The sequence below is a fragment of the Condylura cristata genome, unplaced genomic scaffold, assembly GCF_000260355.1.
Source record: "Condylura cristata isolate star-nosed mole 26May11 unplaced genomic scaffold, ConCri1.0 scaffold00033, whole genome shotgun sequence".
Lineage (NCBI taxonomy): Eukaryota > Metazoa > Chordata > Mammalia > Eulipotyphla > Talpidae > Condylura > Condylura cristata.
The window spans coordinates 12,308,752-12,324,161 of NW_004567134.1; the positions used below are offsets into that span (position 1 = coordinate 12,308,752).

Below are 15,410 nucleotides of genomic sequence, written 5' to 3' on the forward strand. Positions count from 1 at the left end.
CTCCCCCACGCCGGCTCCCCACGCCCACCTCTCCCCAGTCAGGGGTCCCCTCCGCCCGGTCACTTTGGCAGCGTGAGCCCTCGCAGAATGGCCACCCGAGCGCCGGCCCCCTCTCTAGACTGTAAGCGCCCTTAAGGTAGGGGTCTCAGGGCTGCCTGCGGCTGGGCCCCGCCGGGGACCCAGGAGAGCGCCCGGCACTTTAAAAGCGCTTCAGTAAACACCTAGTGTCTCCCTGGGCAACTCTCTTCATCATCGGAAAGGGAGGACTGTAATGGCCCTGCATTTCTTCCCTGCGTGATTCTTAAGAGGAACTAATGAGCTATAGTGCATATTAAAGCACTTTGGAAAGTTTAAGCATGGTGAGAATGCAAAACATTGTCAGCTCCTCAAAGGAAAGGTGTCTTATTTCGCTGCATCATCCATTTGACCCTTATTAAACGCCATGGGGTGGATTATTGCTTTTAAGTGAAGCTGTTTTTCCATTCTACCAGGGGAGACCTCCAGTGCATTGAGGCAGAGGTTCTTAGTCATTTCCTACCTGTGTCTATGCAAGCTGGTGATGCTAAAACTAAACAGGGTTTGGGATCCCAAACCTACACACCTAAGATAACTCAAGGGACAGGGTGAGAAAAGACTGCCAGTCAGGTCTCAGTGGTGGACCAGGGATTGGGGAGTCCAGAGTAGATGCCCATCTGAGAGGCCTCGGCTGCACGCTGCTGTCACCACCGAGTTAAGGATCCACTGTGACTCTATCTTCAGTAGATAGAAGATAAAAAGCTGGAATATTTCAGCTTTGCCTACAGGGCACTAAAATTTATCCACACACTCTCTCACAAAGTCTGAGAGCCCATCTGTGATCTCTGGCTTTGGGTGTTCTCTAGGAACGGAGACCGATTGAGAGCACATGGAGGATAGGAATTAATTTGAAGGGTAGGAGGGAGAAGTAGGTGTCCCAGTTCATCTGCTGGGGACAAAGAAATCAGATTAATGGCTCTTGGTGATTGATTTGGACCAAAGGATGACACTTGAAGCATCAAGCCCAACTTTTATAGATAGGGAAAATCCTTCAAGATAGTGGTTTTGTTAACATGTATGAAAACTTAAAGGGGAAAACAGGTTATGAACTTTAAGTTAGAACCGAGCATTGCCTTAATTGCACAAACCATACGCAAATCTCATGTGGCAGGGGTCATCATAGACAAATGTTTGGATCCAGGAGTGGTTGAGAGGTGACTCCCTGCCCATGATTCTCTGCCCTCAGTGTGCTCATCAGTGAAGGGGGGAGAGGGAGGGATGTATTTGCACAAGTAAATTGCAGTAACAACAGTTCACAGCCCTGTGTTCAAGATACAAGCTAGAAAGGGCAGGAAGACTCGTGAAGGAAGTAAAGTCTGAGCTGAAGTGTGAAGAAATAGTTGTAGTTTAGGTAGAAATGGGAGGAGGATCTCCCAGATCTAGAGAACAATATGTATAAAGGCATCAGAATTGTTCATGACTCAGCACTATTAAAAGGCTGAAAAATGCAGCCCTCCCTAGTGACACAGCAGGTTAAAGGGCAGCACTAAGAAGCTAAAGCCACTTCAGCATGAGTTCAATCCCCAACTGCCCCGGAGGTGACCACATGGCGCGGCAGACCTCTCCTGACCCGCCCGCTGCTTCCCTCAGCAGTGTGCTTTGTCCATCCGCCTGTTCTGCTCCCCACTCTGTCTCTGGTGAAGCCTCTCGCCATCCTTGTACCTGTGGCCTGTACCCCAGTTCTGTATGCATAAATAAATAAATCTTTAAAAAAAAGGCTGAAAAATGCAAGGAAGGGAAGTCAGGAGGTAGGGAAGTCAGGAGGTGAGGAAGAAAGATTGGCAGGTGCCAGTTGTGAAGGGCCTGGTCGTGCCCAGGAGGCGTAGGGTGGATGAGAATAGGCCAGGGATGATTTCTTTCTATTGTGGGGCAGTGACCTTATACATGCTTGTTACCAACTTACATAAGGGTTCTGTTTTAACATTGAAACGAGAACATTATTTTCTGGTATCACAATCTGACCTTCCCTAGCGTGCCAGCCAGTCGGTTGAAGAGTTTTAGGCAGACTGAATTTCAGCACCCCAGCCAAGTCACTTCTCAGCCTTCAGTTTTTTCATCAATGAAATTTAAGTCATCTGTCGACTCTATCATTTCATGTTATGACTAAATTACTAACCCTCCTGAACATTTCTACAGGGAAAAAAATAGCCACTAAATCAGTAACTTCTCTCATGAAGTCTGTGAGACCAGTGACTTCTTTTCTCATCAAAGCAGAAGTAGGAATCATTTCACCCTTCCTCCTCTTACAGACGAACGCCGAGGAAAATGAGGAGGAGGGAGGGCGACAAGCCACAGTTCTCAAATCATTCAGTCTGGGTAAGTAGGTTGTAGGCTTTTGTATTTTCCAATTACTGCCTATACTTTGACAGGTTAAAAGGAAAATCCATGATGTATCTGCGCCTTCTCTCTCACCCTCCCTCATATATAGTTCTATCATTGGTAAGATAGTTTTTCATTTTAAATGTAGTTTATGCAATGTTTAAACAAGCAAAAAGGCATAAAGGTCATAACGTATATATTAGGTATCCACCACGTAGCTGGTGAAGTTAAATATTAATTATGCAGGTGACTCCTTGTCACCTTTCCTGCCTCCTAGGACAAACACTATCCTAAACTTGATGATTACCCTGCATTTCTTTATATTCCATTATCATTGTATATATTAAGGAATATATAATTTTTTTAAGATTTATTTATTTATTCATACAGAACTGGGGTACAGGCCAGAGATGTGGAAGGTGAGAGGATTCACCAGGGACATAGTGGGGAGCCGAACAGACAGATCGATGAAGTGCACTGCTGAGGGGAGCAGCGGGCAGGTCAGGAGAGGTCTGCCGCACCATATGGGTCACCTCCAGGGCCAGGGATTGAACTCATGTTGAAGTGGCTTTAGCTTCTTAGTGCTGCATTTACCCACTGAGCCACCAGGGAGGGCCCGGAATATATAATTTTAAAAAAAAAAATTACTTATGCATACAGAACTGGGGTACAGGCCAGAGGTGCAGGGGTGGTGAGAGGATTCACCAGAGACAGAGTGGGGAGCAGAACAGGTAGATCAACGAAGTACACTGCTGAGGGGAGCAGCGGGAGGGTCAGGAGAAGTCTGCTGGGCCCTGTGGGTCACCTCCCTGGCCGGGGATTGAACTCACACTGTAGTGGTTGGACTAGCTTCGTAGTGCTGCACTTTAACCCATTGTGCCGCCAGGGAGGGCCCAGGAATATATACATTTTTAACTTTAGTTTTATATGATTTCAAGCTTACAGAAAATTCCAAGTATAGTATTTAAAAAGAAAAAAATCTCATGTACCTTTTACCGTATCGTCATTTGTTTGTGTACTATATCATATCACTGATAGCTATTTGAATACATACATTGTTTAAAACATGTTATTAGTGGTATGAATCTTTTTTACAGTCTTTTTCACACCTTATTGTTCGAAATTCATCCATGATACTTGTAATTCTAATTCATTTGTATTTTTATATTTATACATGATCCTCTTGAGTGAATGAATTGAAATCTGTCTGTTAATGGATTTGGGGGTTATTTCCAAATTCTATTTCAAACAATCCTGCTATGAATTTAAACTTTCAAATATGGAAACTTTTCAAAGAAATGAAGACATGATCAGGTATCAATCAGTATTTAGGAAAAAACAACTTTCAACATAATGGAAAGATTATAAAATCAAACAATGCAAAGCCAAAACATAGGCAGTGTAAGGAAATTGACATTTTCGTGCCACATTAAAATTTACAGCAGTCCGTTTCTCCAAACTAAACGTAACTGACATGGGTATAACTGCATGCTGGATCTGTCTGCAAAATAATTAGGCTCTCTTCTTGTGCTTTTTTACTTATCTTTGCTACTCTTTTCTCCATTATTATGGGCACTATTAATATAAATGCACCAAATCAGCCTTCCGTAAATGGGAGTAGAGAATAACTTCCCATGGATATCGATGAGAACACTGGTACAATTTTGTCTCGCTGGTCAGAGAAGAACGTCCCCTGTCGTCTCACTACAAGGAGGAAGTTACTGTCAGCTCTGTTTTACTGCACCCACAGGCAGTTCACACATGCACCCAAACACTGTACATGTATGGCCTATGTAATGCACCCCAATATTACCTAATTCTCAGAATCAGTCCCAACTGAGAAAACTGAAATTAGCTAAGAAACTCACTTGTGTTTCTAGATAGTGAACACTGGTGCAGGTCCAGGCCTCTACCTTCTGAGCAACACTAGCTACACCAGTGGAAACTAACAGTAATCTCCATGTAATGAGCCCTTACATGCCAAGGACTGACCTGATTACTTTATTCATATACCTTATCCCCAAGAGAGGGAATCAAGATTTAGAAATGTTAAATCATTTTAAGATTTCAGTAAGTAACTGGTTAACCTGAGATTCTAACCCAGGCCTCTCTCGCTTCAAGCCATCATCTGCAAATCCAGTTCTTCTCTATCTTGTATAGACAAGAAACAATGCTGAGAATTTTTTTTTTAAGTATGATGACTAATTTAACTGCCTGGGTATTTCTCAGTATTTCCACCAGCAGCCTTATTTGGTCTGAATTCATAGCAATTAGAGTAGCTTTTCAGGAATTCTATAAAAGGTAATTGGAAGGAAGAGATACTTAATAAGTATATGTGTCCATTAAATCCATAAATATTTCTTCAGAATGTCTGAAACAGTTATTTCTGTTTTGAAGGTATTTTTATTGTTGTGGAAGTCAAAGTTCAGAGCAGAGAAACTGCATCCAAGTAAAATATTTATTCAAAAAATGGATTCATATTTGGGAACCCTGTGGACAACTAAATCATCTTTTAAAAAAAAGAATCTGACCCTTCCCTTCCTCAAAACCCTTCTCCTGAATTTAAATAAATAGAGATTCAGCTCCCAGACATGGTCATTCCACTGCTAATCTAGAAAATGGTGTTTATTTATATCACAGGGCAAGAGTTGGCCACTTGCTGCCTGTCATAGTATATCCCATAAGCGAGAATGAACTTTATAATTTTCAGTGGCTTTTAAAACCCAAAAGAAGGGCCCTCCCTCGTGGCGCAGTGGGTGAAAGCACAGCACTGAGAAGCTAAAGCCACTTTAGCATGAGTTGAATCTCCACCCTGAGGTGACCCACATGGCGCCGCAGACCTCTCTTGACACCCGCTGCTCCCCTCAGCAGTGTACTTCGTCGATATGCCTGTTCTGCTCCCCACTCTGTCTCTGGTGAAGCCGCTCACCGCCCCTGCACCTCTGGCCTGTCCCCCAGCTCTGTATGCAGAAATAAATAAATCTTCCAAAAAAAAAAAAAAAGAAAAGCACTACTTGATGGCATGTGAAAATATAGGAAAATTCGGGTTCCAGTATCCATAGAACATTTTGTTATAGAACATTATGTGGACATTTCCTGTCCACACTCATGTGTCTACAGCTATCCATGGTTCCTTCTGTGCTTAACGGGCAGAATCAATTTGTGCAACACAGATTATATATTGTTAGGTCTTGAGTTAGTTTGGCCTCTAGCGTTGAAAGCACGGTATTCTTTAAGGAATTCTTGTTATCAGTACAAATGGAATAATAGACCTTTTTTATACATTCTTCCTTATAAGAAAGTTTGTATGCTTCTCAGCTCAAAGTAACAGCTGTCATCTATAAAGTTGATTGATGTGTTTATGTATAAAGAAGCCTACATAATGTGATTTAGACTAGTCAAAATGTGTTGTAAAGAAGTTCAGAAATATAATGACCTCTCAATTACCTATAATTGGATTCCCTTTGTAAGAAATCTAAAGCAAATAAAAGCAAAAGGCAATGGCTCACAAGTCCTTGCAAAGATAGTCTCAAGCTTTTATTGAAATAAAACCGAGCCATTAATGCCATAAAATGCAGCAAGGAGGGTTTCATCTGATTCCAAGTATACAGATTCTAAGGTCAGCTACTCGTCATGATTCCACACATTTCAGCATGTTTTCTAGGTTTTATAGTTGCCGTTATATAATTAAACATTCTTACCGTGCTTAACACTTGTTTCCTAAAATGAACTTGAACTCCACGCTGAAAAAAGTGCCGTGTCTCCTTAAGACAGTAGATTTCTGATCCTTTCCAGGATTACAACAGAAACTTAGAGAAGGTCTAAAAGCCATAAAGATGGCTAATAAATTTTGCTTTCACATTACTGAGATTATCACCTCCCCTGCTCTCTAAATTCCCAACACTGACTTTTCTACCAGAATTATTCTAATTGCATGCAACATAGAGCCAAGTCAAACTAGAAAGGAGGGCAGTCGCTCATCACGTTAAGGTCTCTGATTGTAGGAATGTCCTTCTTTAAATCACACCAGCTAATTAGCTTCCTTGAACCTTCCTTCCACCTCCCAAGAGAAAGGGAAGCTGAGACAGCTAGCTGAAACAGACTTTTAATTAGACTTTTCCAAGTGAGAAGTGCTTCAGTCTCTGCCACTAGGAAACAGGGAACCAAAAGAAGCTGAGTGAGGAGGGAGGAAAGAAACAGGGATGACTGTCGCATGCTTGCTAAGCTTAGCAAGTCTTGGTGTGTTTGGCTGCACATGTGATTCTCCAAGCGGCTGACTGGGTGGAGCTTTCCCAAGCCGTCATCAGGATACTCCCTGTCTTGGAGTATTGTCCCTCAGGAAAGTGGATACAGAATTTTTTCCTCAACCATCTTACACTGTCCCCACCATGATTTCTGTGGAGGCACACATACCTTTGGGGTGACATTGCACCTCCCCAGAGAGAAGATTGTTCAGCACCCCACAGCCTCTGCCAATGGGCCTTGTGTGCCTCATTACTGGCAGTGGGCTTCCCGCTTGTGCCCATCTTGCCACTTCCCTCTTCATTCACCCTGGGAGGGAGGACTTTTCAGCTCTCCTGGAGAAATCTCTGCTGCGGGACAGAAAAACGTCAGTAGTTAGTAATTTACTGTTTATACAATCAGCAACATCTTTAGAAACAAAAGTAGACTGAAGTTAAGCACATATAAGAGAAAAAATCCAACTACTCTGTTTGGAGTGAATAAGATGTATTTTTTAAATGTTTCTTAAAAATAGTGCTGTCTAGCTGCTGGTGGGAATGCAACTTAGTACAACCACTATGGAAAACTGTTTGGAGGTTCCTCAAACTGCTAAACATGGAGCTTCCCTACAACCCAGCAATCCCACTCCTAAGTATCTACCCAAAAGATACAAAAACACTGATTGAAAAAGATACCTGCACCCCCATGTTTATTGCTGCTTTATTTATAATTGGAAAAACATGGAAGCAGCCCAAGTGCCCAAAAGTAGATGACTGGATTAAAAAGATGTGGTACATACATGCAATGGAATATTACTCAGCAACCAAAAAAGAGAAACACATGTCTTTTGCAGCAACTTGGATGGAGCTGGAAAAGATCATGCTTAGTGAGATAAGCCAGAAAGAGAAAGAAAAATACCAGATGGTTTCACTCATAGCAGGAGTATAATGGACCAGGCGAGAAAATAACAAAAATAATGAACAACCATATACCAAAGACATTTTGTGGGGGTGGAGTGGGGAATGGGATCAAAAACGGGGGGGTGGGGAGGGAAATGCACGGGATTATGGTGATGGCACACGGGTGACATGGTGATGGGAAACCCGCGGGGATTACAATTGAGATGGAAAAAAAATGTACAAAATGATGTCAAAATAAACTGTTATAAAATAAAAAAAAAGTGAAAAAAAATAGTGCTGTCTAGTTAAATGATAGAGTTTTTTCTTAGAAGACAACTGCTTCTTATCTTCCTCCCAGGACTTTTCTGTGACATCTCTACTGCTTTGTGAGTCATCGGATGTTGAAATAACCCTTCAGGAATCAAGCTAAACTTCGGAAAGACTTATTGAGAAACTCTGGAGACAGTATCATGGAGTGCAAGATTGAGGGGAAAGAAAAATACCAACATAGCTTGAATTTACTCCAAAAAATTAAGAACATGAAAGAATTAGCAGAAATGATTGACGTGGTACTCATAGCAGAAGGGGAGAAATTTCCTTGCCACAGACTGGTTCTGGCTGCATTTAGTCCGTACTTCAAAGCGATGTTCACCTGTGGACTACTCGAGTGCACTCAGAGGGAAGTCATCCTCTATGACATCACAGCAGAAAGTGTGGCCGTGATACTAAATTACATGTACAGTGCAGCTCTGGAGATCAGCAACACCAATGTGCAGACGGTGGCCATGGCTGCCTATTTTATGCAGATGGAAGACGTCTTCAGTGTGTGTCAGAAATACATGATGGACCATATGGATGCTTCCAACTGTGTAGGGATCTATCATTTTGCAAAGCAGATTGGAGCTGAAGATTTATGCGATCAATCAAAGAAATATTTATATCAGCACTTTGCTGAGGTGAGCTTGCATGAAGAAATACTGGACATTGAAGTGCACCAATTTATGACACTTATTAAATCAGATGACCTTAACATATCCAGAGAGGAGAGCATCTTGGACTTAGTCCTGCGGTGGGTCAATCACAATCAAGAATTGCGCGCAGAGCATCTTGCCGAGCTTCTGAAGCAAGTCAGATTGGAACTTGTGAATCCTTCTTTTTTGAGACAAGCCCTAAAAAGGAACACAATGCTTCTATGTAATGCAGATTGCATCGACATAATTCAGAATGCTTTCAAAGCCATCAAGACACCCCAGCAGCACCGCCTGAATCTCCGTTATGGCATGGAGACTACTAGTCTTCTGCTTTGCATTGGCAATAACTCCTCAGGAATCAGGTCAAGACGCAGGAACTATGGGGAAGCCAGTTTCTGTTATGATCCCGCATTGCGGAAGACCTACTTCATCTCCTCTCCCAAGTATGGGGAGGGCTTAGGAACCGTGTGCACTGGTGTTGTCATGGAAAACAACACGATCATTGTGGCAGGGGAGGCAAGTGCCGCTAAACTCTCGAGACAAAAGAATAGGAATGTTGAAGTCTACAGGTTTGTATCTGTATTTCTAAATGTGTCTGAATTATCTTGCTTTGACATTAGCAACAGTAGAAGAAAGTGTAGCTGAAAGAATGGCCAAACCTTAGATTGCATATAATCAAAGTTATACCCTGTCAGTCTCCCGCACAAAAGGTACACAGAATACGAGCTTGTGTATACATGTTTAGAAGACCCTAAGTGTATTGTTACTACAGCATATGTGAGAAATTTATAATGAATTTATAAGTATAGAGTAGTGTGCATGAGAAATTCATAGTAAATAATTTCAAACTTGTTTTTCTCTCTCTTTAGTTGTTCAGAACATACAGTTGAATTTACATAAGTATACATGAGTTTTGATTCCACTGTGCATTTTCATTCTTAGTTTTCATTATTTACTCATATGATAAAGCTCAATACTACACTGCTTTGCTTTCAAAGAGTTTGATATAACTTTTAACAAGAAGAATATTTTAAGGATGTGTTTTGACAAAGTAGTTTTTTCCTTGATAAAAATTTGCTAGTTATCCATTTTCATTCTGTATCCTTAATTTGCAGCAATGTCCTAAACCTCCAATAGTGTAAAATAGCATGGTCTTAGAATGCTTCAATCTTGAAATAGCTCTCCTTCAGTATCTCAGTTCCCTCCTGACAGGGTTGGTTCAGACTTTTCCAGTCAGAAAGTAACTCTTCTCCACAGTGAAGATAAAGCAAAGGAGGGGCCTACTTCTACTTATAGCTGTAGGCCTGCCCTCTTTTCACACATGTACCCCAGTATTGTGGGGTGGGAGGGGAATGTGGTCCAAACAGGCGCCGGTGGCCAGCACCTTGCTGAGTGGCAGCTGGAGAGCTAGAGGTCCTCCCCGCAGGAGGAGGAGCCCCGGCCTCCTGACTCGGCTCTCCGAGGCCCACACTGCCTGTTGTACACTTGTGCTTGGTTGGTTGGCTGCCCGTCTTTCCGTCTTAGACCCCCTTGTACAGGAACCTTGGGTTTTTTAATTAACTGTTCTTCCTTGTGAAGGCAGTCCTCCATTCTACCATCAGAATTTGATTTTAACACATGTCTGCCCTGTCAGAGTACCCTCCTGTTTGCGCCCACAAGCATCTCTCTTCCTGACCTTTTCCTGAAAGCCAGCTTTGCTGTCTACCACATGGTTCCCTCTCTTCCCCTCAGCCTGCTAATCCACATGAGTCAGAATTAGGGTACAAGAATCATTTGCCCTTCCCATGATCTCCAGCCATGAAAAAAATGCAGCAAGATAAATGATAAAATTATCCTCGAAGTCTCCGGTACAGAACGTTGTACAGAACATGTCTTTGGGCTGAAACGAGACTTCCAACAGGTGTCTAACAATTAAGGTCTTGTAGTGCCACTGAACATTACTTTAGTGCCAGCCCTGTGAAAGTGTGCTATACATTATCAGGTGGTATAGTCTTACTATCTTTTCTATTTTTTTTTTAAAGATTTATTTATTTATTCATACAGAGCCAGGGTGCAGGCCAGAGGTGCAGGGACAGTGAGAGGATTCACCAGAGACAGAGTGGGGAGCAGAACAGGCAGATCGACGAAGTACACTGCTGAGGGGAGCAGCAGGCGGGTCAGGTCTGCCCCGCCATGTGGGTCACCTCCGGGGCAGTTGGGGATCGAACTCATGTGGAAGTGGCTTTAGCTTCTTAGTGCAGTGCTTTAACCCGCTGCGCCACCAGGGAGGGCCTAGTCCTACTATCTTATTTCTGTTTCTTGTCTCTTTTATCTTTGCTCAGATGCTCTTCTAAATTCCCATGCAGATATATGTCTTCTTCATTTAAAAGAAGCAATAAACAAGTACTTTAGTAGGTCATTTGTTTAAAAAAAAAAAAAAAGATACACCTTTCTAGCTCCCGTACTTTGCTTACAGGCTGCTGAGGATATGAGTGCTACCTTAAAACTGTCAACTGCCGTGAACTTGGAACGCCGTTGTCATTGTTCTTTATGTCATATACATTTTTCCTAACAATAAGTTGTATGGTTTTCTCTGGGCATTTTCTCTGCATATTTAAACTCAAAATGTTAAAACAAAAAATCAGATTAAAAGTCATCCACAAACCTGTACTTCCTAACCAGTACGGGATATATTTTGTTCTTGTTGACTTTCTTATATTATGTCTCAGAAAACCAAATCCATGTTTTTAGTTCTATTTTTATAATCATTTACTGGCAGTACTTCAGCGGCTTCCCACACATGCATGCCTGACTCTCCTTTCTTTTTTAAAACAGTCCAGTTAAAAATAGTGGTGAAAATAGCACTGCTGATTCTAAGAACTTTGATTTCCCACCTAGAATTAACTAGAAGACAGTTGTAAAATTTAATAAATAACTGCATCCAGTTTGTGACAAGCCAGATATGCCCTCTAGAAAAGGAACATCCAACTTCCCTGTCAAGCCTGAAGTGAAGAGTAATCTCTGGAGAAGAATTTAGGAGTTGGCCAAAGTAGACTTAACCATTATCAAGAGACATAAGCATAGTCAAGCTCACATGCTCAGTAATTCACACACAGAGACAGTCGGTCTGCTGTACTCTAAAGATATTAAGGGGTCTAGCCTATGTCCCTCCCTCCCTCCCAATCCTCTTTTCAAACCGACATAATTACTCATGGAAGCTGGTAGACTGAAATAGCTGCTAATGCTTACAGACACCTGTAGATGGGCTTTTATACCTATAGGTACTCTTGACTCTGTTCTGAGCCATTTAGAAATGTAAGAACAATTGTTAAATTCTACCTATCCCATATCATCCCTTAGAAGTCTCTGCTCTAAAACCAACTTCTTTAGTATTAAAGTGAGACTTCTACTCCACAGAATAAGAAGCTATTGTATGAGAGACTTTCCTAATCTTGATTTTCTCTTCTAGAACTAGGAAATGAAGTCGAGTCCTGGATGATCTATACTTTTCCAATAAACTCTCCCTAAAATTCTGCAGATATGTTTGTTTCTATGCATATTACATTTAGCTCATTAGTCCCTGTAAATATATAAAACAACCTACAAGCCTGTAACCCTATCTTTTGTTAATGTTTTTCCTCTCGAATGAAAAGAACCAAATTATGTTTTTAGTTGGAAGAGAAATGTGTTTCCACATTGACTCTAATCCTAGGCTCTTTCTCTATTAATTTGCAGGTATCATGACAGAGGAAACCAGTTCTGGGAAAAATTATGCACAACTGAATTCCGAGAGCTCTATGCTCTGGGCAGTGTTCATAACGACCTCTATGTGATAGGAGGACAGACGAAAATTAAAAGCCAGTATCTTATTACAAACTGTGTTGACAAGTATTCCGTAGAACGGGACAGTTGGAAAAGGGTGTCTCCCCTTCCACTACCGTTGGCGTGCCATGCTGTAGTGACCGTCAATAATAAACTTTACGTGATTGGAGGCTGGACCCCTCAGGTTAAGGAGCTTCCTGGGTACCTGGTTGCCATGGCTATGCAGAGTCTGACTGCTGTGCTGAAAAAGTTGTGGATGTTGAATACTAAGAGTTTGATGTTTGGGCAACATGCTTCCTATTTTATTAGATATTAAACTTACAGTCTAAAAGTGGTAAAGTGGCTTGAGAGAGTGAATTCTAAAATGTGTTATTCATGGACACGACTTCATTCAGGATCCGTGCTCTGTTCTGCATGATCTTTCCCACTCCTGCTAATTGTGGACCATGCTCACGCTGAAGGATTATCTGTAGGAAGCATCTAAGTTGGAGGCACAGGAGCTAGATCCTCATCCTAGATCTGTCTGTGTAATGACTGTGACCTCAGGCAAGTGGCTCTTAGATCTTTTTCAGACTTAAAATTCTTCCCTTAAGCGGAACACCAGAGTACTCATCCTGACACAGCCCAGTCATTTCCACAAAGGTATAAAGTCATCTTAAACTCCCATGCTTTTGCTGGGGATCAGCAGATGGCGAAGTCAATATACTACACGTGTGGGGTGCAAAGTGCTGGCACCCCAAGCAGAAGAGTCAGTGGAGGGGGCCACGGGACCTTTCTCTTCTCTGCGGGCGAGTCTCCCATGCCTAGTGGCCTTACTAGCTCTATGTCCATCCCCATGACATAAAGTCAATTTATTTTTGCCCATCTCATGCCTTGTTTCTCAAGATTTCCTTCCTAATAAAGCTGATGTTTTTACTTTCATTTTATAAATTTGCATTTCACCCTCCACAGTGTACTGTACCTCACTTAAAACAGTTCATGTTTCATACATTTTAAAATTTGTGCTCAATACCTAAAAATAGTGCAGATTTAATCACAGCTAGTAGCTGATGTCTGAAAAAGTACATGTAATTAAGCTTTATCAGAACTATCCGCTGCATAGTTAATTTGGCATGAATAAGCTGCAAAGACAACTTAGAAGCTTTTCTTTCACTAAGATAGGAATTATTGCTGAAAACAATAAAGTCAATGTTTGTTCATTTTTGTCTTTAAGTAAGTGATGTGAATATTTATTGAATAAAAACGCTTTTGCTATTCTGTAGCTATGTTAAATTGCAAAATGACATGGAGTTGTAAGCGCACCCTATGAATATAACTCTTAATGCAGCCACATTGAATGGCATACAATTTTCATAAATGTGGCAAGTATTTCTGTGCTGAATACCTGTATCCAAAGGAGAGAAACAAGACACTTAAGCATCCTCAAATCAAAATCCTTGATGCATTGTAGACAAAAAGCAATGCTTCAGCTGAAGTTTATGAGAAGCCACATACATCATTCGGTTTCCATCTCTAGTCATTAACATGTATATATATGCAATATATAAATGCATAGAAATAACTGCAAATAATTCCTGTTAACCCCTGCAACCTGAAAGTTGAATTCAAATTATTCCTGTATACGTTATAATTACATGTAAAACTACGCTATGAAAACACTAAAATGTTTTTGTAATTTTCTTTCCTCTGGATGAGGAAATTGTAAGAAGAAAAATACCTAATATATTATTCACATTAGTTTCTCACAAATATTATTACAGCTGTGTGCTACAGAGTTTGATAAAATGAAATTATACTTTAAATACTTATTTTTAAAAGCTTGGTTTCATTTTTAGGCTTTGCAGTTGGTTTAAATGTATCTTTTTTTCCCCAATGCTATAATTGTCTCTCTATCTCTCTTTTGCTATGGTGGGACACTTTAGCCTCAGTATTACAAAATACAAATTCTTCTGATTCTGACAGTGTGCTTATAACCCCAAATCATGGGATTGGGTGTGTTTATGAACGCGTAACTACCGTTAACCCTACTTACCTCCTTGGCCGGCTGCTTTGATTAATTGCATTTATGCACCCCTGAAGATCTCTGCATGGTGTGTGATAATATTGGCTCATATTTCATACAGATGGATCTTCCTGATGAAGAACCTGATCGATTAAGCAACAAACTGTTGCGGTATGACCCCAGCCAAGACAAGTGGACAGAGCAGGCACCTATGACATACTCAAAGTACCGATTCAGCACAGCTGTAGTCAACAGTGAGATTTATGTCTTGGGTAAGAACAAACAGAGTTAAAAGACTCTAACTCCTTTTATTTATTTATTTGTTCAGCAGTTTGCCTCAGTAAAAATGAAATAATTCTCCTTCCTCTTGCACCCCAGTTCAAATGTATATATAACCAGCCCAAACATTTTTCTCTGTTTCTTGTTTTCTAGAGAACAGTGTGATAAGGTCAAGTGAAAGTCCATTAATTTAGTAAAATCAAGGTTATTTTTATGGAATTTTCAAGTCAGTGGGGATGCAACAACAGCAGCAATACATCCCTCTAGAACCACTAAGTAAAATATTGTGAAATGGGAATAAGCCGTTGGCCAGTTTTAGTCAATGGTTTTTGCAACCAACGGTGATTTTCTGTGCCAACAGAGGAACACGCCTCATAGGTAGGACAGTACCAACTGTGCCAGTGCTCTTCCTTCGGCCGCACCCACCCACTTTCGACAGGTGTTATCTAATGACTTTGATCTGAATGCACTTTCTGTATCTCTTAAGTATGTATGGTCTTACCCTGGCCAGTAGGATTGGTGAAAAACTGTCTCATTTCTACAACTGTGAGCAAGTGAAACAACTCTGGAACATCCCCTACGTTTCCCCTACCCTTCACTCCTAATTTTTCCTCTTTTGTTAAGTCCTTGGCACCTCTAAGCACATTCCAGTTGTCCGACATCATTCTCTATGACCTTCCCGCCCTCTGTTCATAAATATGGGAAAGAACGAGACTGAGATAAAGAAGGAGCCTAACTAGACAAGTAAAAGGATGACGATGTCAGGTCTCTATTCCACGCTGTCTGCATCGGTGGCTGACAGGCTAAGCCATGGGAAGATGTAAGGTAGCAAAGTGATGGCAA

General features: G+C 41.3%; 1 protein-coding gene across 1 annotated transcript in view; it reads left to right on the forward strand.

The window, feature by feature from the left end:
• The first annotated feature begins 2,263 nt into the window (after positions 1-2,263).
• The window catches only part of KBTBD12 (kelch repeat and BTB (POZ) domain containing 12), a 36,842-nt gene continuing 23,695 nt past the window's right edge, over positions 2,264-15,410 (forward strand). The window contains exons 1-4 of the mRNA XM_012732193.1: positions 2,264-2,391; positions 7,873-9,054; positions 12,200-12,470; positions 14,410-14,560. Of these exons, the coding sequence (XP_012587647.1) occupies positions 7,985-9,054; positions 12,200-12,470; positions 14,410-14,560 (1,492 nt within the window). The 5' untranslated portion in view covers positions 2,264-2,391; positions 7,873-7,984. The remainder of the gene's footprint in view (positions 2,392-7,872; positions 9,055-12,199; positions 12,471-14,409; positions 14,561-15,410) is intronic.